The 27,010-nt window shown below is 46.5% G+C and overlaps 1 protein-coding gene across 1 annotated transcript in view; it reads right to left on the bottom strand.

Annotated features, from left to right (window-relative positions):
* The window catches only part of LYPLAL1 (lysophospholipase like 1), a 59,585-nt gene that overhangs the window by 13,734 nt on the left and 18,841 nt on the right, over positions 1 to 27,010 (bottom strand). Inside the window, exon 3 of the mRNA XM_075925212.1 lies at positions 18,142 to 18,311. Coding sequence (XP_075781327.1) covers positions 18,142 to 18,311 — 170 coding nt within the window. The remainder of the gene's footprint in view (positions 1 to 18,141; positions 18,312 to 27,010) is intronic.

Here is a 27,010-nt window from a genome sequence, read left to right as displayed (position 1 = left end):
GAAATTCGGTTGGGAGAGGGGCTGAATAGGGAGCAGGAGTAGGGTTTGAAGCCTCAGCGGCAGAGGCACCGGGTTGCAGTATCTCCTTGCAGGGTGAAGGATCGGTGGCAGTGGTGGGGGAAGTTAGTGTCTCCCCAGCACCAAGCTCTAGCACCACTAAGAGTGCAGCGCTGGAGGCTCCAGCGCCAGGAGTAATGGGGAATGACGGGAACTTCCGCCCGCTAGGATCCCCCAGGTGTTCGGTGGCCGAAGTGCTGCCGATGGCTGGGCAGTTGGTTACACCCTGGGACAACCCGGAGTTCAGGGAAAAGGAAGAGCGGCGGGCTAGAAGGGGAAGGAGAGGCCAACTGTTGTCGCTCCAAAGCATGTTGATCCCCCTCTGAGGCAGCCGTGGTTAACCGTAAGGCCCCTACCTCTTGGGAGAGGAAGGCGAGCCCGTTGCCTGCCACCACGTGGTCACTCTTGTTGGCAGTAGGGTCAGCGGTCACCCTCACAGTGGAGGTGGGGATGGTGGGAGCATCCCCTGTGGACACTCCTTCTTGCAGGGACTCTGGGAGGGAGGCATTTACCCCTTCCACAACCGCCGCAGCCACCTCAGCTGCCTCATGGCACTGTGAAGTGTCTGGGGGCTCAGAGGGAGGGATGGCTCCGACGCCCACCCCTAAAGGCACGAGGAGGGTATCTTCCCCTTCAGTAGGTGGGGTGGAACATCGGGCTTGTTTGCGGCGCCTCCCCATGGCAACCTCCCAGCCCTCAGAAGAGACTTGGGCTCGATTAGGGGAAAAGCCAGGGGACAAGGACAGCGGTGGGGGGGGGGGGGGGGGGGCGAAGGAAGACGGGGGCTGGGCAGCTGGGGAAGGGGAAACCTCCCCGACGTAGGCCCCGTCCGAGTCCCGTCTCTGACCCCACCATCCTCTCCTCCGCAGGCCCGGCCTTGCCGTTTTTGGTGGTGGCAGTGGCACCCGCACGCTCGTCTGGGCCTTGCAGAGCCCGAGCGGGATTGACAACGGTCATGGCTAGAGGAGAGGTGACCCCAGGGTCTAGACCGTTAGGGCCACCGGCGATGGTAGGGCCGGTACCCTCCCAGGCATCGGGGGTCCCGAGTGCATCTCCAAGCCAGGCCAGAGGGCAGTCCCTTCGGACGTGTCCAGTCGCCCGACAGAGAAAACACCGGGCCTCCCCCATGGTGTAATATACCCGGTACTGGGCCCCTTGATAAGGCACCAGAAATGACACCTCTAGTGCTCCTCCACCACGTCCCGCCAGCACGAGTTGGATTTGCACCTGTCGGCAGAAGGAAAGAACGTGGCGGAGGGTAGAGTCCTTGCAGCCCAAAGGAAGGGGACTAAGGACTGACAAGGGCCTCCCCAGGGTGGAGAGGAAAGGGAATAGGACGGCACTGGGGAGGAAGGGTGTAACGGAGGAAAAAAACCACTCGTACACCCAGGTTCTCCAAAGGCTCGAGTGGGACATGGACTCCCCCCACCGCCAAACCCTTCTCCACCGCTTCCTGGGCAGCGGCCTCCGACGCCAGGAAGAATACCACCTTCCTGAACATCCTGGAGGCCACCACCACAGCCGAGGGCCCCACCACGCGTGCCACACGGGGTGAGACCGACACCAGGAGGCAACGAACCCCGTGCCTCCTGATCAGGGTAGGGAAGGGGATGTGGCCACCGGGGATGGAATTCCAGTACACGGCTTCTATGGATCGGGAGGCAGCAGGCGGGGGGGTGGCAGCTACCTGGGCATATGCCGTGGAGGCCAGGACACTGTTGCCCCCAGAGCTGGTGGAAGGAACAGGGGGACAGGAAAGAGGGGAAGCCGCGGCCGAGGGAGGTTAGCCTTCGTCACTGGAGGTTTTGCCTTCCGGGTGGGGCTCTTTCCCTTCTTGGTCCCCTGGCCCTTCCTGCCTTTCAGGGAGGCTTTCTTGGTGGTGACACCAGTGGCAGAAGGTGCCGTGGCAGGAGCAGTTGGGGTTCCGGAATCCCCACCCATGTCCACCACCTCCGCTGCATGAATGGGTGGCCCAGCAGCCTCAGAGGATTCAGGGTTCATAGAGGCAGTGAGGGAGGGTGGGCAAGGGTTGGCAGGGACATCACACGACTTCCCCTCCATTATGTTCATGGATCATGGGGGAGACAGGAACAGACAATTAGGGGAGACCAATAGTGCCGGGGGTGGAGCAAGGAGCAGGAGAGAGGGGGAAGAGGGAGGGAGAAAAAAGCTCACCACTCCCCCCGCTACGCTGGAAGCGGGGTGAGAGGGCAGCAACGCACATAGGAGGAGAGGAGAGGGGGTAAAGGAACAAGGGGTACAGCTCCCAGCACAGGACGGTAAGAGCGGCTCCTCTGGCTGCACTGGGAATGTGAGAGGGTCAATTCTTGAAAGGCATGTGGGAAGTGAAATGTTGTGTGGGGGGAAGGTAACTAAGGGTATGTCTACATTACAGCGCTAATTCGAACTAAGCTAATTTGAACTAACGGATCTAGACTAAAAAACTAGTTCGAATTAGCGTTTTGCTAATTCGAACTAGCATGTCCACATTAAGTGGACCCTGAACCGGGCTTAAGGATGGCCGGAAGCAGTGCCGGCAGGGCATCAGAGGAGGACTTAGAGCATGGAGCTGCTGTCTCAGGCTAGCCGAGGGCTGCGCTTAAAGGGTCCCGACCCCCACCCCGGACAGACAGTTCTCAGGGGTGCCCCGCTTGCAAAGCAGTCCTGGCTTGGAGTGCCTGGAGTACCCACACTGGGCACATCACACCACTCGGCCATCAGCCCAGCTGCACTTGCCGCAGGCTGCCATCTGGGGAGAGGGGGCAATTGGGGGGCTGCAGGAGAGCTTCCACCCCCAGAAGCCCGCAGAGCCAGCCCAGTCCTCCCCATCGGGGGCTCGTACCCCATTCCTCCATCACCTCCTTCCACTTACCCTTCCCTAGCCCCTTTTCTTGATGTACAAAATAAAGGACAATTGTGTTCAAAAACGGAATCTGTCTTTATTGAACAAAACTGGGGGAGACTGGGAAAAGGAGGTGGGAGAGGGGAAGAGAGAAGCTGGGAGAGGGGAGGGCAACTAAAATGATCAGGGGTTGGGAACACGTCCCATATGAAGAGAGGCTAAAGAGACTGGGACTTTTCAGCTTAGAAAAGAGGAGACGGATGGGGTCAGGATAGAGGTCTCTAAAAGCATGAGTGGGGTGGAGAGGGTGCATACAGAAAAGTTCTTCATTAGTTCCCATAAAGGAGGACTAGAGGACACCAAAGGAAAGGAATGGGTAGCAGGCTTCAAACTAGTAACAGAAAGTTGTTCTTCACAAAGCAAAGAGTCAACCTGTGGAACTCCTTGCTGCAGGAGGCTGTGAAGGCTAGAACTAGAACAGAGTTTAAAAGGAAGTGAGATCAAGTCATGGAGGCTGGGTCCATCGAGTGGTATTAGCCAGGGGGTAGGAGTGATGTCCCTGCCCAAGGTTTGTGGAAGGCTGGAGAGGGATCGCACGAGACAAATGGCTTGGTCACTGTCTTCGGTCCATCCCCTCCAGGGTCCCTAGGGTTGGCCGCTGTCGGCAGACAGGCTACTGGGCTAGATGGACCTTTGGTCTGACCCAGGACGGCCATTGTAAGCTCAGGGCTCAGGGTCGGGGGTCTCAGTGGACCCCCTTGATTCTCTTGCACACCTGCTCCTGGGTGGCCAGGCTGGCAGCTCTCCTGCCCTAGACGGCCACTTTCCTGTGCCTAGTGCGGAGATCATGGGCGAGGTCCACGATGTCCGCACTAGCCCAGGCGGGTGCCCGCCTCTTGCGGTCCCGGGCAAGGTCCTGGGAGCCACCAGCCTGGTCCCGGGAAGAGAGGGAAGGCTGGGGGGCATCGGGTGGGTGGCTCGATCCGTGCCAGGTGCAGGGTCTGCTAGTTGGGTGCTGGCAGGCTTGCACCTGGCACAGGCACCGTAGCCAGCCCGTGCCCCTTTAAGGGGTCCGGGGAGGGGAGCAGACGAGTTTCCCTGGTGTTGGCCAGAGTGGCCACCAGGGAAAGCTGGGGAGGGCTAGCCTCCCACTAGTTCGAATTAAGGGTCTACACAGCCCTTAATTCGAACTAGCTAGTTCGAACTAGGCTTAATCCTCATGGAATCCTCATGGAATGAGGATTACCTAGTTCGAACTACGCGCTCCGTTAGTTCGAATTAAATTCGAACTAACGGAGCGCTAGTGTAGCGACTATGAAAGTTAGTTCGAACTAATGTCCGTTAGTTCGAACTAACTTTGTAGTGTAGACATACCCTAAAGGAGAGTGGGAGGCTCAGGCGCCAAACGAGATGACAAAGGGGGTTATGGGCACACGAAAAGAGGAGAGGGGAATGCAGGCTGTGAGGAGGGGTCTGCTCAAGAAACCAGGGGGACAGCAAGACACTGCTGGGGGGGGGGGGAAACTAGTGTGCCCACGGGCACCTAAGCGGCAGGCTCGCAGCACCAGCTGCAGTACCCACCAGAGCAAGAGAGGGGCGGGGAGGCAAGCAGTGGGGCCAAGGATGGAGATGGCCCCTGCAGCGGCTGGGGAGGGAACAGCAGCAGCAGCAGCAGAGATGCAGGGGAGACAGTGGTGGGCAGAGGGAGCCACCCCGCAACCCCAGAACCCCACAAAAGTTGTACCAGCTGCCACCTAGAAGTCCAGATGGCAGGATGCCCCTCACAAACACTCCCCTCTCTCCCCCCACAGACTTGTGGAGGGGAAGGAAAAACCCCAGGAGCTGCTGTAAAGCAACTCCGTTACCTCCTCTACTCCAGAGGGAGTAGCAGTTGCAGGAAGGGTGAAGTCCAGGCCTGTAGCAGTGAAGAAAGGGGCCAGGCAGTCCCCAAAAAGATGGAAAATGGAGGTCCCACTCCCCTATCAGGGTGAGGGCAGCAAAGGCCCCCCGCACCCCCAGCAGTTCCTGCAGCCAGCTGAGGGGTGGGGAAAGGCTGCCTGCAAACAGAGCAGGCAGAGAGAAAAGGGGACTAGGCCCAGAATGCAGCCAGGGCCTGCCTGCCACAACCCCAGCAGCCTCCTCCCCCCGCCCCACACACACACCCCTCCCAAAAAGGAGAGGGGAGGAGTACAGGGGAGGAAAAAGCACAACAAGCCCAGACCAGCAGCCTGCTGTGCTCAGTGGAAGAGTGGTTCCTCTCTCCACCTCAAGGTCATGAGCCTATTGAAATCCGGGAGGTGGGCGGGCGTTAGCCCATCCACATCTAAAGGACCTCCCCACAGCCTGTGGAGTGTGAGGGTCAAAGGGTTAAAACGAGGGAACCGGATGGGGATACCGAGCAGAGAACCCTGGACAGCGCCCACTGCCCCCCGAAGGTCTCGAGAGAGCCAGTGGACGCCGCCCATTGGAACTCTGCCCGGATACGTGAGCGGATGCAGGAACGGAAATAGGCCCCACAGTCGCAGGCCCCTCCCCCGGCCAACCTCTTCTCCCTGGTTTTATAGATTGCCCATTTGGCCATAGCTAGGAGGAGGTTGACCAGGAGGTCCCGCGACTTTGTGGGGCCACAGATGGGATGTGCGTAAATTAACAAGTGGGGGGAGAAATGCAGCCAGAACCTCAACAGGAGGTTCTGGAGGAGCCGAAAGAGGGGCTGTAACCTGGCGCACTCGAGGTACACGTGCGCCAGGTTCTCCCTCTCGCCCCTTGATGGAAGGGGAAAGAGGCAGAGAGAATCAGCAATCCTGGCTAATTAGGGATAGCAGAGACAGGGCGGCTGCTAAATCAATTAAGGCCCAGGTGAAACTAATTGGGGCTGCTTGGAGGCCTATTTAAGAACTCTTCCTGTGGGTGAGGCAAGCATAAGTTTGGAGAGCTGTGAAAGAGTTTTGGAGAGTGGAGGAGGAGTTTGGAGCAAGAAAGACACCGGAGAAGCCAAGAACCGGAGAACAGCGTCAACCTTGTTAAAGACTACAGGGAGACAACAAATCTCAAACCAGGGTGAGTGAGCTATTTACTGTGACTCCTAGACTGTGGGACAGTGGGCTGAACATGGGTCAGGGGCCCAGGAGTGGGACTGACTCTGCCACACCATGTGAAGCAAAATCTGTTGTTTCAACCATAATACTTAAACCCAGGAATTGACAAATTTTCTATCATAATTCAATTATTTTAATTTCTCTGCATTACTCACAACCCACTATTTTTCACTCAAACAATGGCTTGGGTTTTATGTGTACATGAATGTGAAATTTCTTTACCCAGAATGGAGGATGCTTTATCTAGGGCAGCGGTCCCCAACCTTTTGGCAGGGCCACCCATGCACCGTGCAGCCAGGGGGCGGGGCCGCCCATGCACCAGGGGTGGGGCTGGCCCCGATCACTCGGCAGGCGCACAGAAATGGCCCGGCGGGCGCCATAGCGCCTGCGGGTACCATAGTGCCCGCGGGCACCACGTTGGGGACCACTGATCTAAGGTCTCTTAGAAGTGCTCTGAATACCAGCCAGCATATTGGATCTTCCAATTTCCCTTGTAACAATCAGTTTGATTTCCTATCCCTGACTCCTAAATGTCTAGTTCTGTGTGTCTTAGACTTGCAGCATGGTTTTCTGAAATCATTTACTAGTAAATCTGCTATAGAGAATAATCTTAGACCCGTGGTCCCCAACGTGGTGCCCGCGGGCGCCATGGCGCCTGCTGGGGGATTTCTGGGCGCCCGCTGAAACATCTGGGCTGGCCCCGCCCCCGGCGTGCGGCACATGCGTGGTGCCGGCTCCATGCGCGGGACGCATGGGCGGCCCCTCCCCAGGGCGCGCGGCACATGCGCAGGGCCGGCCCGGGGCCCCCGGGCGCGCGGCTCGTGCGTGGCCCCGCCCCCGGGCGCGCGGCAGCCACGCAACGTTGGGGACCACTGTCTTAGACTTATGGTAGAATGAACTAGATGGGAAGTTAGGCTTTTCCATCTAGATTTGAAGTGTTCAAGGAAACAATTCTACAGACCCACAGCTTACCCCATAACGAAGAGTTCCCTATTATCCAACTTAAACATGCCCTTTCTTAATTTCACAAGGTAGCTCCATAAATAATTCCACCTTTCCTCCTTAGTGTTTAGTGCTCTGCAGCACAAAGGCTTAGATTTATCTCTGACAATGATGTGAATCATGAGTTGCTTCACTGAGTCATAATCATGGTGGTATAGCTCATTTGACTGAAGCAAGAGGAGACCCAAGCCCTTAATCATCAATTAGCCAAATGATATAGTGTCAGCTTTTTATAATCTTTCCTCATTTGTCCATTCCTTCTTCGATAATTTTTTCTACTCTTTCTTGAATTTTTCAAGTTTATCAATACATTTCTGATTATGAAGTAGGCAGAAATGAAAATAATATACCCTATGTAGTCCACCAGTATGGCATGAAGACAGAAAATTACCTTCTTGCCCGTTTTACAGCCATGATGCCATATATGTTCAGGTCTAATTTTCTGTCTATTCTTTCAGCATTACTGATTCCCAAACTAAATCTTTCTATAGAATACCTGACTATAGGATAACTATTACTCAAAGTATTCTCATGTGTTTCCAAGACGACACTCTTTGTTGTTTTCTGCTCATCTTTCTGCCCTCTCTAGGGACGATTTGTCCAATTTCTCTTTCCCCGATGGTGAATACAACAAAATATCCCAACAAGAGACCTGCAAAGAGAGCCAAGTGCTCTTTACTTACTACTTTCAGATCAGTATTTTTATAAGCATGAACACACTACAGTATCCCAACTTGACACCACCCCCCAACCTGTTAAGGGTTTGCATTGAGCTGAAGAGAAATATCAAACAAGAACAAAATACAAAAGCATGTATTTAGCTGAACTGCAAAAGTAGGTGAGGCAGGAGAGAGAGTGTTTTTATAAGACACAATAAAAGGCTATTGTTATGTTATGTGTGAACAGTTACTGTGTTCCAGAACTAATAGGACACACAAATGAATATTACAACAAAGAACATTTTCTTTATCTAGTCCATACAAAGAACTACATGACCATTATGGTCCTTTGTAATTTCCTCTGAGCAAAAACCTTGTCTCTTCATTTATCTTGAAAGCACTGCTACCGTACTCCCATCCTTATCCCCAGCAATACTGAAATGCATCATTTAGTTTTTTCCTCTGTTCAGTGATATCTTCAAGCCTTTATAAGGATAAAGGCAACTTCCTTTTAGTAGTCAATTACTTTTCTCTTTTTAAAAACTAGGAGCATGAATGAATTTGCTGTCCAGGTTTCTCTCCTGACTAAACACTCAGGCAACGTGACATGTTTTCAACAAACAACTAAGTGGCACACATTCAACATTTTTATTGGAAATGTGATACTTTTCAGCTGTATGTATTGTTTCATGTTGGAACTCCAATTTTGCCACATCTCATTTGATATAAAAATGCATTTTCAAAAAACCTGCAATTTTTAATGTTCACTGGCAGGAAAGTAAAGACCAGCAAGAAAATATTAATTAATCTTTCATCTGGACATCTTATTACAACTATGATTTAAGCCCTATTTCTGTATACCTTTTTGAAGATGAAAGCACAGTGCTGAGAAGATATGTCAAACATATCAAGATTACCAGCCAGGTGAGAGAGGCATGCACGGATTGTAAGCACTTTCCTCTCACTCACTTAGTGTCCGGAGAATGGAATGAAAAGCAAGCCATGTCCCTGAGCACATGGCTGCTGCCCCTCCCCAACTCTCCTGAAATGGCACCCTTGTAGATCTGCTCTCACTGACTGGCTGGCAGTATTGAGGTTTAGTTTTGTAACAGTTAATTAAATGTGCTTTTGCTGGTACAGTTTATCCCAGCTTCCCAAATGAAATAATCTATACTGGAAAAAAATGACTTTTTCCCCTAGTATAATTGCATGTATACTTGAACTTGTACTGGTATAAAAGCATTATTTTAAAAAAAATCCCCAAACACACTACTGCCTACCTAATGCCCCCACTGCACATTATACTGGCAAAAGTTTCTCACGTGGACTTGGCCTTGCAATGCTCTATAAAAAGAACAAATTCTTTGGCTAACAGGAATTTTAAACAATGGAACAATATTGCTAAGTGAGGTTTTTGAGGTCCTAACAGTGTTTCCCAGACAGGGTTCCGCAGACCATCGTCAGGGGTTCTGCGAGAAATCGTGAAATAATTTTTTTTGAAATACTGCAAACAATTCCAAATATCCCTTGAAATATCATGGGAATTTTTGTCCGGCAATTGGCAATACTGTACTGGAGTAATCTTCATACTCTACCAACTGCCTCTTTGTTTTGGTCAGTTCGTATCTAAGGTTATATTTAGTTGTATTGTACCTGCCCTTCTGCTTCCCAGAATTCTCCGTGTTTCTATTCTTTTCTAGTGCACGTTACGGTCGTTCGATATTTTGTAGATTTGTAGTCTTTGTGCAGTTTTGTAATTAATATTTTTACTGAGACTGTGGTTGTTTTCGAGTATCTAATTTCATCTATGTAACAGTATTTTCATACGGCCGTCAATTAAAAAGAATGTGGAAATATATGAAAAGAAGGTGCGTCAGTGAAGGAGAAGATAGTGAAAATGAATCTCAATTATCAGAGCCAAGTACGAGTGAAACAGGAAGAGAAGTGACTGATATTAAAAAAAAAAAAAAAATTGCCTTTACAATGACAGTTACTTAGCCATAGGTTTTACATAGACTGGAGATGAAAATTGCCCCGTTCCATTGTGCACTGTTTGCGGGGGAAAAAGCTAACTAACACAGCTATGGCCCTGGCCAAGTTAAATCAACACTTCACTACTAATCACGGCTGCTTGTCAAATAAAACAGTTATTACTTTCAATGACTTGGATTCACAGAAAAGCTTGACCAGTACTTTCCTTCTCTGTCATCAGAAATGTACGACTGGGTTAGAAACCCTTTTGTTGAGTTCTCACAAAATTTACTCAGTCTGCAAGAAGAAGAACTGACTGAACTATGGTGCGATCGAACTTTGAAGATAAAATTCAACGAAGTGCCACTTGATGTGTTTTGGATTTCAATAAGAAGAGAGTATCCTGTGATCTCAGCAAAAGCAGTGAACATCTTACTCCAGTTTTCAACATCTTCCCTCTCTGAACAAGCTTTCTCATGTCTTACAAACATTAAAAGCAAAGAAAGAAATTGTCTGCTGGTCTGTCGAGGAAGAACTGCAAGCGTGTTTGTCTCAAATTCAGCCAAGAATTCAACATTTGTGCAAAAAGAAACAAGCCCAAGAGTCGCACTGAAAGTAAACTTTATATTGACTTTGGAGGTGAATTTTATTTTGATTTGATATTTGAAAAAAAATTAGATAATACGAAGACAGGAAAAAGCTCCAATTTTTTTTCTTACAATGCAAGCTGATTATTTTTATATATATTATAAATAAAAAACCAACTCTTTACAAATACATTTTCTTGACAATAATTTAGCAGTAATTGAATTGCACTCCCTGCTGTCAACTTTTTCTGGCCAAGCAAACATTTTCATAGGTACGGGTTCCTCGGGATATGAAAAATTATTTTAGGGGTTCCTCCATGGGGAAAAAGGTTGGGAAGCACTGTCCTAACAGATTTGATTACCTCCATTTATTTCTACCTTTCCACCATACTGCATCTCCAAACTATGGATGTTAGATATTGTGTAATTTAATAATAGTGTAATTACACCAAATCTTAGCAGTTACATGATTATTCGATAGCCCCCATGGGCAGAGCTGGCAGCTAATTTGCTCCTGGCCCCACTCCTGGGAAGGTTGGGGTAGGGGATTGAGGTACAGGACAGGGTGTGGCATCTGGGAGGAAGTTTGGGTTACGCATGTAAAATCCCATTTAGTTAACTGGTTACAGTTAAGTTTGACTGGTTAACTGATTAAAGCAGGGGGCCATACCCTCACCATGGTAGGGCCCGAGAGGCTGTAGCAGTTCCAGCCTGCAGTTGGCTGTTCTAGCCCCCTCTGCTTAACTACATTAAGGGTGAGGCTTACCAGTAAACCATTAAAATCCCTAATTTGAGTGTAGGAGGGGCCTTCTGGTTTCTAGCCAATGGGAGGTAAGAGATTGTGCTGGGGGTGGCGTCAGTGCACAAAGCCTCTCTCAGTGGTGGGTGGCGCACAAACACACGACACCCTCATCCAATGTATGGGGTTCTGACAGGCAGTGCTCCCTTGAAGCTGCAGGGCAGCACAGCTTCACAGGTGATTAATCAGCTCTGGCCCAATCAGAGGCTCAGGGCTCCATGCATGGAGCTGACTGACTGGGCAGGGGTGATTAATCATCTGTGAAGCTGTGCTGCCCAGCAGCTTAGAAGGAACACTGGCAGCAGGTAGGGAATCTGGCTGAGGCTCCCATTGGGCTGCGGGATGATGGGAGACCAGATCTGGCCTGTGGGATGTATTTTGCCTGTCCCTGACCTAGTATGTCTTTGTCATAGTGTGGGTCTCATTCTGGCCCTAATCTCAAAGACACTTATCAGCATGAAAAATTCCATTTTAAGTGGGCTACATTGAAGGCTTGGGGTTTATATGCAGCAGAGACGGTCTTCATGGAAATGTTTATAAAGTTGAGCACAGTTGGCATTAAAATAAATTAAAACAAATGCTAAAAGCTAGCTGTAATATTTTGAAAATTGAAGACCGATCAAAAAGTTGACATGTGTCACTTCCTCTTCTCCCCCCCTCCCTTTTTTTTTTTAAATAAAAAAACCTAGCACTAATACTACAAGATTGGTATATAGAATCATGTTTATACCAACTGGAAGATGACCCAGAAAGTCTTTTCCAAACCTAGGATCAATGATTGCATTAATTTATGAAAATATCATGTTTATACCAACTGGAAGATGACCCAGAAAGTCTTTTCCAAACCTAGGATCAATGATTGCATTAATTTATGAAAATATTCTAACAGACATTTATAGGAATATGGCAAGTTAGAGATCAAGTGCCAGTTCTGATTCAGGATTGCTTATTACCATCTGGTTGGTAATGCCCAAGTATTATGAAATCCATATACTACTTGCTCAAAACAATATCGACAAATTTGAATATTGGTGTGAATTCAATGAGATTAAATTCTATGAAGAGAAATGCAAAGAAGTGCATTTAAAGGGGGGAAAACATGAATGCCTAACTACAACATGAGAAATAACTGGTTCACAGGACCTGAGAGCCATAATGGATCTCAAAATTGAACATGGCTCAACAATTTGTTGCAGTTGTGAAAAAAGACTAACAATGTCCTGATATGTACTAACTGGAGTGTTATAAGTAAGACATGGGAAGTAATTATTCTGCTTTACTCAGCCCTGGGGAGACCTTGGTTGCAGTACTGTCTAATTGTGGGCACCATACTACAGGAAAGTGGAGAAACTGCATAGTCCAGAGGAGAGCAACCAAAAACCTTCACCCCAAAATATAAGTGAAAGTGTAATTCTTACCAAATTTGACATATATATTACAGCAACAAAATAAGTTCACTTATTGGGAAGAATGACTGACAGTTCTGGTTTGAGTCATTTGTTTTTTAAGTAAGGATGTTAAAAGGCAGGCAACTGGGTAATCATGTAGTCTATACAATTTGTATCGATTACATGATTACCGATAAGAGAAGGCACTACCCCAGCTGCAGCTCTGCAGTTTAAATGTAGTTAAGAGCCAGGAGCGCAGGTAGTCTGGCTCCTACTACATTTAAATTGCAGAGCCACAGACTTAGCACAAGCTGGGACTGAGCCAGGCTTGCTGAGTCCTAATCCAGCAGCCCCTGTCTGTGGCACATCCCAACAGGAAGCTGCTGTGGAAAAGCTGCTCCTGTCTGTGGAGGGTCCCAACTCCCCACTGGGATCTTCCATGGAAAGGAGCTGCTGCAGGAGCACACTCCCCTTAGCCTTCTGCACTGCTGTCCCTATTTGTGGGGGTGGGCAGCCATAGGGGGTGGGCATAAGTGGCAATGCGGAGACGGTGCTGCAGGGAACTAGCTTTGAAGCTCCCACCAGCACTGGCTCTTGCTCTCCCCCCACCCCCACCCACACCTTGCTGCCTCTGATATAGGGACTGCAGGATGCAGCAATGTGAGTACCCGATAAGCCTAGGCTTAGGGATTTAGATAATCTACACTGCCACATCCTGGGTGCTGCACACATACCCACGCACACACAAAATCCTACTTCATCCTCTCAACTGTCAGACACAAAAGGAATGGGTTGTAGCATAATCCCTAAATTTACCTTTAGAGAGCTCTGTAATCAGTTCCCTTACATGAAAGACAACGTACTTCATCCTCCAATAATTACAAAAGATGCAAGATGAGGACTTTGAGGTTAGAGACATAAAAAAGCCATGGCTGTAGATGAAGTTGTTTGCCCAGCCTGCTTTAATGATTTATTGTTGATTTTTCATCTCTCAGTACTTACAATGCCTTCTTTCTTTGGGATATCAAGTGCCAAGATATTTCCTCCCCCATCCCATTTTCACACATACTGAGAGGGATGACTAGGCCAATATTTACAAGACTCAGCCCTTTCATGTTACTTCCACCATGGTCCAGTAGCTATGTAAGAAGTCTAGCAATAAACAAAAAAGTGGTAGTGTGTCATGTTATTGTTATAGTACAAGGGGTCAGGAATCATGCATGTGTTTTTTGGCACATCATCAAGTCTACAGGACTGCTATTGAAAGTTTATTTTCACTGGCTGCTTATACAAGTAACTACAGGTGGCAATGACCAACATGCTTGGATCAGCATTTCTGTGGTATACAAAAGTGACCTGTAAAACCAGGAAAGCAGTAGTAAATCAAGGGGGGAAAATGAGGGGGAAAAAGTCAGCTTTTGCTTAGGTATTCAAATATCATAACCGAACATTACTGCAGGCTTCAATAGTAACTGACACCTTATTTTTAAATCCAAGCTTCTTATTTGGAATTCACACAACCAGAATGCTTATACTATAATGGTCAGTGCAGTATAAAAACCTACATATGAACAGAATAAAAATCCTCAAATGTTCTAAAATTTCAGCATCATTTGGGTATTTTAGGATCTGCCTAATTTGGCATTAAACATGGAAATGTAAGTCAAATCTGAGCAGTGTTAACATTCCTTTAATATTCATATAATACTACTACTACTTGTAAGGCTATTCTTAGCCAGTTATAACAAGGCCCAAAACCAACATGCACACAACTGAAAGGTGGAGGGAGAAGAAGGTAGGGAACATTTAGCAAGAAAAAGGCTTTCCTTTTTGAGTTCTGGATTGCGTTATTACTCCACAACAATTAAATAAATCCTTTTTTAAAACATGAGAAAATTCCTTCGTGGTGCTCTTTAAGTTCTTGTACCTTTGTAAGACTTTCTATGATGCCTTGAGAATCACTTCTAAAAGCTTTTCTTAAGAATTGTGGACTGTATACCACCTTCATTCAATGCACAGAACTGTCACCAAACTTATAGAACAATTAACACCTTACATCAAGTGTATTAAAAGACTATTAAATTTAGACGTGTATTTGAAAACAAAGATGTGATAATATTGAGGAAGGTCTTCTTCTGGTCTATAGGAATTAGTTTGATATGAAAGGGGAGGAGCGGCAGGTTCCACCTTGAAGCTGGGAGCAGTTGGATGAATCCTTTAAAACGGGAGGGGAAATTCTGGCCCACAGATGTGAGAAAAGACATGCCTCAATTTAAAGATAGAGAATTTAAACACAGAGGCTGAGACTTTCAAAAGAGACTAAGGGATGGAGACAAGGAAGATGTATTACTCCCTTAAGGGTTTCCCAGTTTTAAAGTTTGTCTCAGGCCCTGCAATCTCACTACTTTTATTTTTCTGAGGTCAGATGAAAAATCTAGCAGCAGAACGAGTCTGTGTGTGGAACATCTCTCCCCAATCCCAGAAAAAAGCACTTGTTCTTCAGCTGCGTCCATGCCTGCAGGAATAACATGGGAAAGCCAGATCAAAGACTGTGCTGACTACCCACTTAAAACAATGAATTCTGCAGCCAGGACAATGAACAATCCAAAAAAAAAAAAAAACTGTGTCCTTTAAAGAGCCACACAGGACTGGGGTAAGCAAAAACAAAGGCTGAATTGTCCAGGCTCCACCATTCAGGATTTCAATGGCAAGAGTCAATTGGCCATGATGGCAGAAGTTCCCACATTAAAAGGTTTTTTTTTTCCCCCAACCTGAAATATTTAGTACTGTAAACATAGACACTAAAGAGTCAGGCACTCCTATCATTCACCTCTGACTTATGCTATTTCGGTGCCCTCCACCAGGGATGTCAAATCCCAATAATTGGTTAACCAGTTAAATATGTTGAAAGTGGGGTAGACAAGTAGGCCACAGCCTGGCTGGCGCAGCCCTCTCATCCCAGATAAGGGCTGCTCTGGCCAGCTGAAGCAGCTCCTGCCTGTGGCACACTGCCCAGGTTGGGCCTGCCAGAGCAGCCCCTGCCTGTGGTGGGCCATCATGGTGGGTTAACCAGCTGAGTATTCGCATTCTTGCCTTCAAACCTTCTGCTTCCATTTCCTCACTTATAAAATAGGTGTTATACCCCATGTGCCTTGAGAGTGCTTAAAGACTAGCCGATATTCGGACAGTATTCTGAAGATGTACTGAGCTAAGCACTAAGTAGGATGAGTAAATGCATTTGTTACCAAGATCTAACACTACTGAATATTCCACAGGATTTTTGTTTTTTTCATGACAGAACTTCTCTGAAGCAACTATAGCATTAGAGGGGATACGTGTAACAATTTGTGTTGTCCAGATGCCTACTGAAATAAGAAACTACAATGCCTTTGAGAGAACTCAAGATTTACATTCTTCAGAAGCCCTCTAAATAGGAAGACGCGAGATACAAATAGCAAAGTAAAAACAGGCTAGACACTGTTGATTGGTATTTAAATTCCAACGATAAAGGAGCAGTTCAAAAAGCAAACAAACCAAAAGCTTATGTTTGATTTGATGGGACAGTGTACTAGGTGAGGCAAATTCTGTATATGTTTGCACTCACAGCACTTCATTTTAAGGGTGCATAGAATCATAGAATAATAGGACTGGAAGGAACCTCGAGAGGTCATCGAGTCCAGCCCCCCGCCCTCAAAGCAGGACCAAGCTCCGTCTACACCATCCCTGACAGATGTCTATCTAACCTGTTCTTAAATATCTCCAGAGGGAGATTCCACCACCTCACTTGGCAATTTATTCCAATATTTGACCACCCTGACAGTTAGGAATTTTTTCCTACTGTCCAATCTAAACCTCCCCTGCTGCACTTTAAGCCCATTACTCCTTGTCCTGTCCTCAGTAACCAAGAGGAACAAATTTTCTCCTTCTTCCTTGTGACACCCTTTTAGATATTTGAAAACCACTATCATGTCCCCCCTTAATCTTCTTTTTTCCAAACTAAACAAGCCCAGTTCATGAAGCCTGGCTTCATAGGTCATGTTCTCTAAACCTTTAATCATTCTTGTCGCTCTTCTCTGTACCCTTTTAACAGCCAAATTTGACCTCACTAATAGCTAGATCCTGAAAGGTACCAAATGCTCTCAACTCTGAAGAATGTCAATGAGACCTGGGGCTGCTCAGCACGTGTCAACCGACTCCAATGGGAACCCACAGTAAGATGCTCTCTCATTTTCTTACTACAGGCAGTCCCCGGGTTACGTACAAGATAGGGACTATAGGTTTGTTCTTAAGTTGAATTTGTATGTAAGTCGGAACTGGCTCCCGATTCAGCTGCTGCCACTGAAACTGACCAGGGGCTGACTACAGGAAGCCGGAGGCAGAGTTGCTCTGCCCCCAGCTTCCTGGAATCAGCCTGATCAGTTTCAACAGCTGCTGAATCTGGAGCCTGGGACAGAACAGCTGGGGCGCTGCTGGGTAGGTTCCCACAGGACCAACCCGGCAGCACCCCAGCTGCTCTACCCAAGGCGTCCCGCAACAAAAGCCTGGTCTGCTGGGGGTGGGGGGGCGCACTAGCTGCGCTCCCTCCCCCCCCAGCAGACCAGAGAGACCCGAGCAAAGCCGCACAGGCGGAGGGACCCCGCTGCCCGTGCGGCTTTGCTCCTTTGCCCCCGAGCAAAGCCGCACAGGCGGCGGGATGCCACCTGTGCGGCTTTGCTCCTGTCTCCCTGGTCTGCTGGGGGGGTCCAGCAAAGCCACTGGACCCCCCCAGCAGACCAGGGACACCCGAGCAAAGCCGCCGCCTGGGCGGCTTTGCTCGTTTGCCCGGGAGCAAAGCCGCCCAGGCGGCGGGAGTCCCGCTGCCTGGGCGGCTTTGTTCCCGGGCAAACGAGCAAAGCCACCCAGGCAGCGGCTTTGCTCGGGTGTCCCTGGTCTGCTGGGGGGGGGGGGGGGGGAGTCCAGCGGCTTTGCTGGACCCCCCCAGCAGACCAGGGAGACCGGCAGAAGCTTTTCTTGCCCCGGAGGACACGGGTGGCGACTTGCCACCCGTGAGCTCCGGGGTGAGAAAAGCCCCGTTCATAAGTGTGGATCCGACATAAGTCGGATCCGTGTAAGTCGGGGACTGCCTGTATATATTTTAGAAATGTGCGACCATCTGCCTGTTCAAGAACTCCCCCTAAACAATAAGAGCTAGGACCACCAAATTTGGTAGGCAGCTTCCTCTTATAACTTAAAGCAAGGCCTGGGTTTGGTTTTATCATGAGAATGGGCTATGCCTGGAATTCAATTGTCTCGTACAATGGGAAAAGGAAGGGTCTGGGAGGAGGGATAGTTACTGTAGAATGACTGCAGGGATGATAGGAAGGGGCCAGAGATGGGGACTGGGACAGCTATAGCTCCATTGGGCCAGCAGGGGCTAGGTGTGGAGAAAGGGACAGCTATTTCAGAGAGTTTGTGTCCGTCTGTTTCCCAGACAGGGGACACGCACTCCTCTGGCTCTGCCTGCTGCCACAGTCATGGGCTTCTCACCTGACCCCATGCTGCTGCAGTGACAGAGGGCTGGGGTTGTCCTCTCTCTCTCTCTGGGGCAATCTATCTACTGAACCCCTCATCCCAAGCCCCACCCCAGAACAAAGATTTAAATGAAGAAGAAAAACAAAACCTATTTGAGGTAAGGACCCAAGCAACACCGGGTAAATCTTCCAATAAAGGTATAACCTTAAAAAAAAAAAACCACTTACCTAAGATTATCCTATTCTTGCTAATGCCGTATTTAACCTCATCATCAATCAAGTCTGTAAGTACATGACACATTGAATCAATGGTTTCAATGTGTTCTGGACCCTCATTAGAGATCTTCCATCTGTCAAACCACACAGTGGAGAGGGCCCCTCTCATGGGTGTATACGGTCTGAGGGAAAAGAAAAGAAAGATTGATTTAAAAATGTATGAAAACAAAAGTAGTCAGTACAATCATGGCAAATAACAGAATTTGGTGACTGACTGAAAAAGGAGATAAGGAATCAATTCACTGTCTCTGAATTCTAAAGGGGACTACTTTAAACATTATTCTCCACTGGTTTATACAAAGTCTTGTACATCAACAGGCATCCTTAAAGGGTGAGGACATTTACAAAACTGTTTAAAATACAAATGCAAATTTAAATCAGCAGAAGATCATGGATTCATTTCATACAGAAAGTCTTTTAGAGCCCAGCCTTGCCAAAAAATCTCTGCAGGTGTGACTGATTCCTGAGCATATGTCCTGTTGAAATAAATATACTGATCTATTTTCTATGGGTTACAACATCATCAAGTATCAGAGGGGTAGCCGTGTTAGTCTGAATATTACAAAAGTGGCGAGGAGTCCTGTGGCACCTTATAGACTAACGGAAGTGTTGGAGCATAAGCTTTCGTGGGCAAAGACCCAATTCGTCAGATGCATGTAGTGGAAATGTAACAACATCAAGTTACATAGTGTGTGTATCTTGAGGAGGAGGGCAAAGGAGTCCTGAATTTATATCTGGAATTAAGTGTGATGTTTTCTCAAAGCCACTCTGGGGATTCAAAGACACAATTCCCATTGAAATTGATGGGAGAGGGGTGGGGTTTTTAAAAAGCATTCTAGGCACCTATGGACATTTCAGTCTGTGTGAGTGTGCTTATGAGACAAAGTGATTGAATGGTGAGAGAGTGTTTATCTTAATCTAAGTTACTTTCATAATAAGATTAAAAAACAAATTCACTTAATTTGGTCAGTGTGCAAGCTGAAATTAGAAATATAATTCTGCTTTTCTTTGTAAGACTGTAGTATCAGATTATTATTATAAATACCCTACATAGATTCCAAAACTCAAAGAAAAGTTGCGGTTCAAAGGAGAAAAGACTTTTTTTTTTATGATGATGATGAATTGGTCCCCTAAAATCTCCAGAAAGATGATCTAATTGTCTTACAATGGTAACATAACTCAATACTGAATCTACTGCACTGAGGTCAGTGCTTCATCTAAAATGGGTCAAAACCAAGACCCCTAAAATCCTTAATTGCTGTGTTTAATCAAGGGGCACATTTTTCACTCTAAACTTAAACTCAGAAAAGCTTGGATCAGATTACAATAGTTGCCTACAAACAGACAGCCTTTGATAAATTTGTCTGGCTTGGGAACCCTCTGAAAATAAAAATGAAGCCTTCACAGTCTTCTAATCTGTGTTTTCTCACTACTAAGGTTTAAACAAAATACTACTAAACCAGAACAAGAAAGCCACTAACAATCCCAAATATACTTATTAAAAGGGACAAATTCTGACCTCATTTATATCATTGGGCTTGCACATGTGTGAAACACAAGGGTCTAGTTCTAAACCAGAAAGATCGCTGCATCTCAGAACATACAGGGCAGCAGTTAATATTATTTGTATGACTGTGGCCGCAGTTATGATCAAGACCCCGTTGTGCTAGCCATTATATAAACACAGAAGAAAAAGACTTAGATGATAGGAGGATGATAATAGCTAACCTGGATTTCTCAAAAACAGATCATGCCAAACCAGCTTACTTTCTTCCTTTAAGAAGGTTACTTGCTTAGTGTGGGGGCAGGGGAGGAGAAGGAGGCAAGCAAACATGATTTATCTTGATTACAGTAAAGCTTTTGACACAGTTCCACCCCCCCCCCCCCACTTACAAAACGTGATACAGATGAAATTACTATAACGTGGTGCATAGAACTGGTTAAAAACCACACACAGAGAGTAATAATCAATGGTTTGTTGTTTAACTGGGAGCACATATTTAATGGGGCCCCAGAGGGGTCTGTTCATCATCCTATAAAAGTCAAGATTTTTTGTGGACAATGAAGTGGAAAATATATTTAAAAAAATCTGTGCTGATACCAAATTCGGAGGAATTATAAGCACTTCAGGGGACAGCCAAGGGCCATAACGGTGGCAAAGTAGAGCAAGGCCTAGTTTCCTTTGACACCTTTCCAACCCATTCCAGGTGCAGGGTTCTGTAGTCCAAGGGTCCTCCATCTTCTCCAGGCACAAGGCTGATGGCAGTCCTGGAAACTCCTGTTCAGGGTTAGTCTCCTTTGGGGGGGAAGGGTGGTGCATAGCAAAGTTTCAATTGCTGCAGCAGGCTGGAGACATCTGCCTCCTTTTATTGCTTCCCCTCAACTTTATACTTCCTGCCCCCATACCTGTAAGAGAGGCAGGGCAGGAATAACTTGGCTCCTCCCACCAGGCAATCTAGTGATCCCTCATTCTCAAGTCTGGAGGCAGGCCACTAATCACACTTAATAATCAGGAATGACAGCCTCGTGGCTAGAGAGTGGTGGTTATGAATTAGGGAAGTGGGTTTATAGTCTAGATTCTGCCACAGATTATCTGGGTGACCATGGGCAACACGCTGAAGCTCTATGCTGTTATCACCCAATCTCTGGAGTTAAGATATTGTGACTTAACAGGCTAAATTAGCTGATCTTTGAGGAAATTAACACCGAGATCCTGAAATGGAAGGTACTATAGATGCAAAGCATTCATTATTTCTCTATGCTGCCTCAAAAGTCCCTAATTTTGATTGTCATTTACTGAAATGTGAATAACTGTGAGAAATCTGTCACACCTTTATAAGCCACTCCATTTTAAACTTTTTACAATTACTGTGCTAATGTGTAAATATTTCATGTGTAAGTACAAAACCATAGTCTGAAGACATTGGCAGAATGGTAAAAACAAATGCAATATTACTAATTTTCTTATCATAGTGCCTAAGGGTCACAATCCAGTGCCCCACTGAGCTACGTTCTTTGTATGCACAGCACCAAGAGCATTTACAATCTAAGAATAGGACTTGAGACAAGAGATGGAGATAGGCAGACTGACGTGGAAGTATTAACAATGAAATATTTTTAGTATGTGTATATTATTTGTTACAACTAAAGATAGATTTAAAATTAAAGTCATGGTAAAATCCATTTTGTAATATGATCTTGCAGTAATCAAACCTGGGATAAAGGGTCTTAAACTGCAATCTTTATAAATCCCTAATGAAGGAGATGGGAGATTGATCCATTTAAAGAGCATAGGATCAGACCTCAAACAGGTTGCCAGGATACTTTCAGTTGTCACAAAGATGTTCTCACAACTAAATTTAATTTCTCAGAAATACAATACAAAAACTCCAAAAATAATCTTACTTTTCAGCTTTAGCCGCACATCTTCCTGTCCCATCTGTTTTAGTCATTTACCTTGTTCCTAAAACAAATCCCTTTATTAACCAGTTTAATACAACTCAGACATTACCACGGTAAACAAATATGTTTGGCACGGAATTATCTGCACAGCTCCAAGAACAGAGCACAATTTCTTTTTCTTCGTGGTTTAAGTGTATGAAAAAAGACCGCTATGTTACAGTGACATGAGGAGGTTGGTCTGAAACATCCCAAAAAAGCAATGCAATTTAAAGTACACTCAAAATTCAGTTTAATGCTGATCCTCATCTGACATCACCGCAACAAGGCTCTGAAGCAAAGCAGCTCTATGCCCACAAGCTCAGGGTGGTCAGTTAAGGACAGCAGCAGATCACATTGTCTGACCAAGTCTACACTGACAAGTTACTGGGCAGACCTGTAACTTTCACGGTGTCCACACTGGCAAGGCATTTAGTGTGCACTAGGCTCCCCAATTAGTGCGTTCTAAGTACACCACCTCGGCGAGAAGTGTTGAGCTTCAGAGCCCTGCAAAGCCCCGGATATTCACAGGTACCCACCTCTAGGGTTGTGGATGCGGATATCTGAAGTTCATTTTTGCAGCTACAGATGTAGAAACAAATTTTTGTATCTGCGCAGGGCTCTACAGAGCTTTCTGTGCCAGCGTGGACACTGTGGTGTAGCACTGCGTCTTGGCTGACCTCTGGTACCCTTCCTACAATGCCTGGTCTGGCCTCTCTTGTCATCTCTTTGAAATCTACTGCCCTGCTCAGGTGACCAACACCGACCCAAGCATTCATTTTGAAATTTGAAAGCCCCCTTCCTGTTTGATTGGTGGCATGTGGTGTGCTCTCAGCACATTTCTCCAGCTGGCCATGCCTGCTCCACACACCAGGAAATCCCGTTGGGGCAATGCTGAGGTTCTAGACTTCATCAATGTTTGGGGGAGAGGAGGCAATCTAATCTCAGCTGCACTCCAATCTGGCCAGGACACACTGCAGAGTAGGGCCAAAATGAAGGTGGTGTGAAATGCCTACTACAAGATGCAGAAAACAAACTGCCGCTCTGGTACTGTACCCATGAACTGCAGAAAAGACAAGGAGCTGGATGATATACTTGGAGCCGACCACATCTCCACTCCAAAGACCCCTGTGGATGTCCTGAAGGCTCGGGGGCACCTAGCAGTGGACAAGAGGGGGAAGTTGTGGCTGAGCGTGCTGAGGAGTAAGAGGGACCCAGAGCCAGAGAAGGTCTCTGCATCTGTAGAGGCTTGCAGACAGGAGCTGTTTTGTACTCCTGAAGAAGAGAGCCACTCGCAGCCCTCGGAGGCTGCAGATGTTGCAACTGGTAAATGGGTTGGGAAGTACTCAGTAACTTGTTGGAAGCGGGAGGGTTTCAGAAAGGAGGCTGGATTCGATGTGATGCTGCAACCAGCAGCGGGTAGGTCAGATGGCGGACTATTGATGCAATCTCGTATGTCTCGGTAATCCGCCTCTCAGACCTCATCGAAAGCTTCATGCAGTTGTTGTGCCACCCTTCTCCTCAGATTAGCTGGCAAAGCAAATGTGGCATTTGACCCCCTGCCCAACTGTTGGCTGACAGTTCCTTGCTACTGTGCCAGCACCTGGGGAGAGGAGAGCATGGCTGCACAAAGACGAGCCATGTACGGCACCAAATGGAATGCACAGTCGAGTAAAAGACCCTACTTCGCTTCCCTGCTCACTCTAACAGCGAAATGTTTTCCAGGGTGAACACAGCCTGTGGAAATGAGTGGCCCTTCCTAAAATTTTTGCTCCCTCCACCCCATTCATACCTACCCAAAACACAGTATGGCCATGCGCGAAGGGTAACCCCTACTCTCCAGCACGCTGTCTGGCTGCACCAAGGGATTCTGTGGCAAACGGCTCCCCTGCCCTTTCTCCTGCCCAGCTGTACGAAGCCGAAGCCATCCACATTTAATGCATGTTGCCCAGTGTCACGATCTTTCGGAAAAGGTTGTAATTATGGTCCTGCAGACTTCCATCAGCATGAGTTGACTTTCCCGCTCTGAAATAATTTGCAACTAAGCAAAAATTGTCTGGAGTAGCCAGCTTCCACAGTGCGATAGCCACACACTTTCCATCAACACTTTTCCTCATCCAAAAGTTCTGCCACTACTGCTCATCATCCCTGGCTTGCATGACGATGTGATCCCACCATTCAGTGCTTGTTTCCCAAGCCCAAAAGTGATGTTCGACTGCGGTCAGCACCTCTGTGAAGGCCACAAGGAATCTCATATTGTTTGAGCACTGTTAAGACTCATCATCATGCTTTGCAGGAATAACTCAACTGCCATGCACGATGTGTTAGCGAGACCTGTCTGTATTTTTGTCAACAATTGGGAGTCCATTCCCATACATCAAGTGGCAGAGCGCACAACATAGAAGCAGTTAAAAGAGATGGTGCCAAATGTGGACAGAAGCCCACCCAGATTGCCCTGAGCCTCTCCTCAAACCAGGGGGATAGCTGCCCAGAATTCACTGATCTGAAAGGTGCTGCCCCCTTTCAGTGCCACAAGTGTGGCCAAGCTAACACAAGCAGCATATGGACACCCCACAGTTGTTTTCACTGCACAAAGTTGTTTTCCATGAACAGCATTGTAATTGCCAGTGATTTACATCTGCCAGCGCAGACATGGCCTCTGTCTTAAATTTAGACCATCTTGCCCTTTGTGAGTTTAAATCAAACCTTTACTATTATTCCAATAGATTTTTGTGGTTCAGTTTTTTTAACGGTTTTAAAAGAAAAAGCCCCACGTCCCTATAATTGCTATTTTCGAAACACTGAATACAAATTTATGGTCCACTAGGAAAATGTGTTTTAAAATGTGGATTAACATTCTGCACTGATATTTTTTAAAAAACAGAAGTTATATGAATTAGTTTGGAGACCATGAAAGACTCAGCCTTTTAAAAGGAAAAAAAAGCCTTCCACCTGATCAATCCAACCTCAAAACTCATAGTCTGTTTTTTTTCCCCTCTCTCTCTTCTTCCTCCTTTCTCCCCCCAAATAAACATTAGAAATGCAACATTATAAAAGCCAAACTTATTCTAAATACTAAAAAAATTGGGAGACAGATCAAAATGCAAAAGAACACCAGGCACCCTGTAAACGGACTTTTTTAAAATACTTTCAAAGGACTTCACATCTAGTCTTCATTGTTTTGTCTGACTGAATTAAGGGATTTTTTTTTAAACTATGCATTTTTATTATAATCGCTTGCTCAAGGGAATGTGTTAGGGATTCAATCTATAATTTCAAGATAAAAATTCACAATAGAACTTATGGATCCAGGAATCTGAACACGTGTATAAAAAAAAATCCAGCATGTATTATGAAAATCAGTGACTGATTGTACAACAGCCACTCATTTCAACTATTTACATTTTTAATTAAATACAAAGATAGCTGTCATGATAGATTAAGGGCCAGATTCAGAGGTAATGCATGAAGAAGTGTAAATTAGAGATACTTTAGGTAATTTAGAAGAACTTTAACAACATGTAAATCTAAGATGGCATAATTTATACACTAATGTGGAAAACAAATGAAAACAGAGAGGTAATTTACACCTTTTCCAGCTCTCTAGAGAGTAAGTTATACCATTTTAGACTCTTACACCTAGGCTGCGTCTAGATTGGCATGATTTTCCGCAAATGCTTTTAACGGAAAAGTTTTCCGTTAAAAGCATTTTCGGAAAAGAGCGTCTAGATTGGCACGGACGCTTTTCCACAAAAGCACTTTTTGCAGAAAAGTGTCTGTGCCAATCTAGACGCGCTTTTCCGCAAAAAAGCCCCGATCGCCATTTTCGCGATCGGGGCTTTTTTGCGGAAAACAAATCTGAGCTGTCTACACTGGCCCTTTTGCGCAAAAGCTTTGCGCAAAAGGGACTTTTGCCTGAACGGGAGCAGAATAGTATTTCCGCAAGAAGCACTGATTTCTTACAGTAGGAAGTCAGTGCTTTTGCGGAAATTCAAATGGCCAGCGTAGACAGCTGGCAAGTTTTTCCGGAAAAGCAGCTGATTTTCCGGAAAAACTGGCCAGTCTCGACACAGCCCTAGGCTAACTCGATTTAAATAGGTCTAAATGAGTTTAAATCAATGGCAGGGAAGTCTAACTTATGCCAATTTAGGCATCACCTTTAAATAAGTCCTGCAAAATGTCATTTTGGAAATATTTTAACATAAAAACAACTTAGTATTATTGGTACTGTATTGATTATTTAATAAAAAGTTGTACTTGCATGCCTACAATATAACTTGAAAATGTTAATCAGCAAAAGCCTGGTAATAGCAAAAAGTTGACTGCCTCATATAAGCAAAGTTAACGGAATGAACAGCATATTACTAATTTTAAATGTTTTTTCTTTCTGCTACTACAGAAGTGTAGTCCAACCATGGACTGTCAGCTACACTCTTTGTGTGACTAGCCCTCTGCTGCTGAAAACACACATGCTGAAAAACCCAGCTAGAAAACTGATGCTGGCCTGGAAAGAGGTTTTTAAGATGTTAAACTGCTTGCTGAGGTGCCACATGGCATGACAGCTGGGAATCTGTGGTGGAGCTAGCAGACCCGTACAAAGAAAGAAAAACGGAAAGTTAATATGTTACTTTCCTAGCCCCCCCCCCCCCCCCCCCGCCATATTCTAACTGGAGTTCTGTACATGATATTCTAATGGTGGATTTTTATTGGATTTATATTCAGGAGAGATCATTTGTGTCCAGCAACAGAGCAAGGTGCCAGATGAAAATGTCTGAAGTTCTAGGGTGACAATCGGGATGTGCTGAAGTCAATGGATGTTCCCCTATTGATTTCCCTGGAGCCAGAGTTTCAACCCTAGTGCCAATTTTTTGACCCATTGAAGTAATTTCCAGCAGCAGAGAATTAAGTTTAAGTTTCTGAGAGAAGCCCTCTCTAAGACAGGGAAAGTTGTCCTGCTCTGTCATCTCCCCCACCCGCGCTCTGCAGAGGTGGGGTATGAGGGCAGAGGGAGTGTGTGAATGTGTGTGAGAGCATGAACACTCAACTCTTAGAAAAAGTGCACTGCTTTTTAAGACAGGCACTCCTCTGAGTCATTTATCACCCATGCTTCAGCTGGAGCGGCTCCACTGTGTGTGTCCCTCTCCCTGACCCCTGCTCTGCAGAGATGTGGGAAACCCAGACTTCAGGACTCCCTCTCCCATCCCCTCTGCACAGCTAGCAGTAGACTCCTGGGAGCAACACAGCTGCAGGATGGAGCAACGGGAGGGGCAACTGAACAGATGCTGCCAGCTACAAGTATGCACTCAGCTAATCACCTGGGTAGATTGGGAGAGCTGTAAACAGGGGAGTTTGAGTGGGAGTTTGTAAGGGGAGTTTGGATTGT

Source organism: Pelodiscus sinensis, chromosome 3, assembly GCF_049634645.1.
Source record: "Pelodiscus sinensis isolate JC-2024 chromosome 3, ASM4963464v1, whole genome shotgun sequence".
Taxonomy (NCBI): Eukaryota; Metazoa; Chordata; order Testudines; family Trionychidae; genus Pelodiscus; species Pelodiscus sinensis.
The sequence above is the reverse complement of the archived record's forward strand: the minus strand, read 5'-3'. Positions and strand labels throughout refer to the sequence as shown.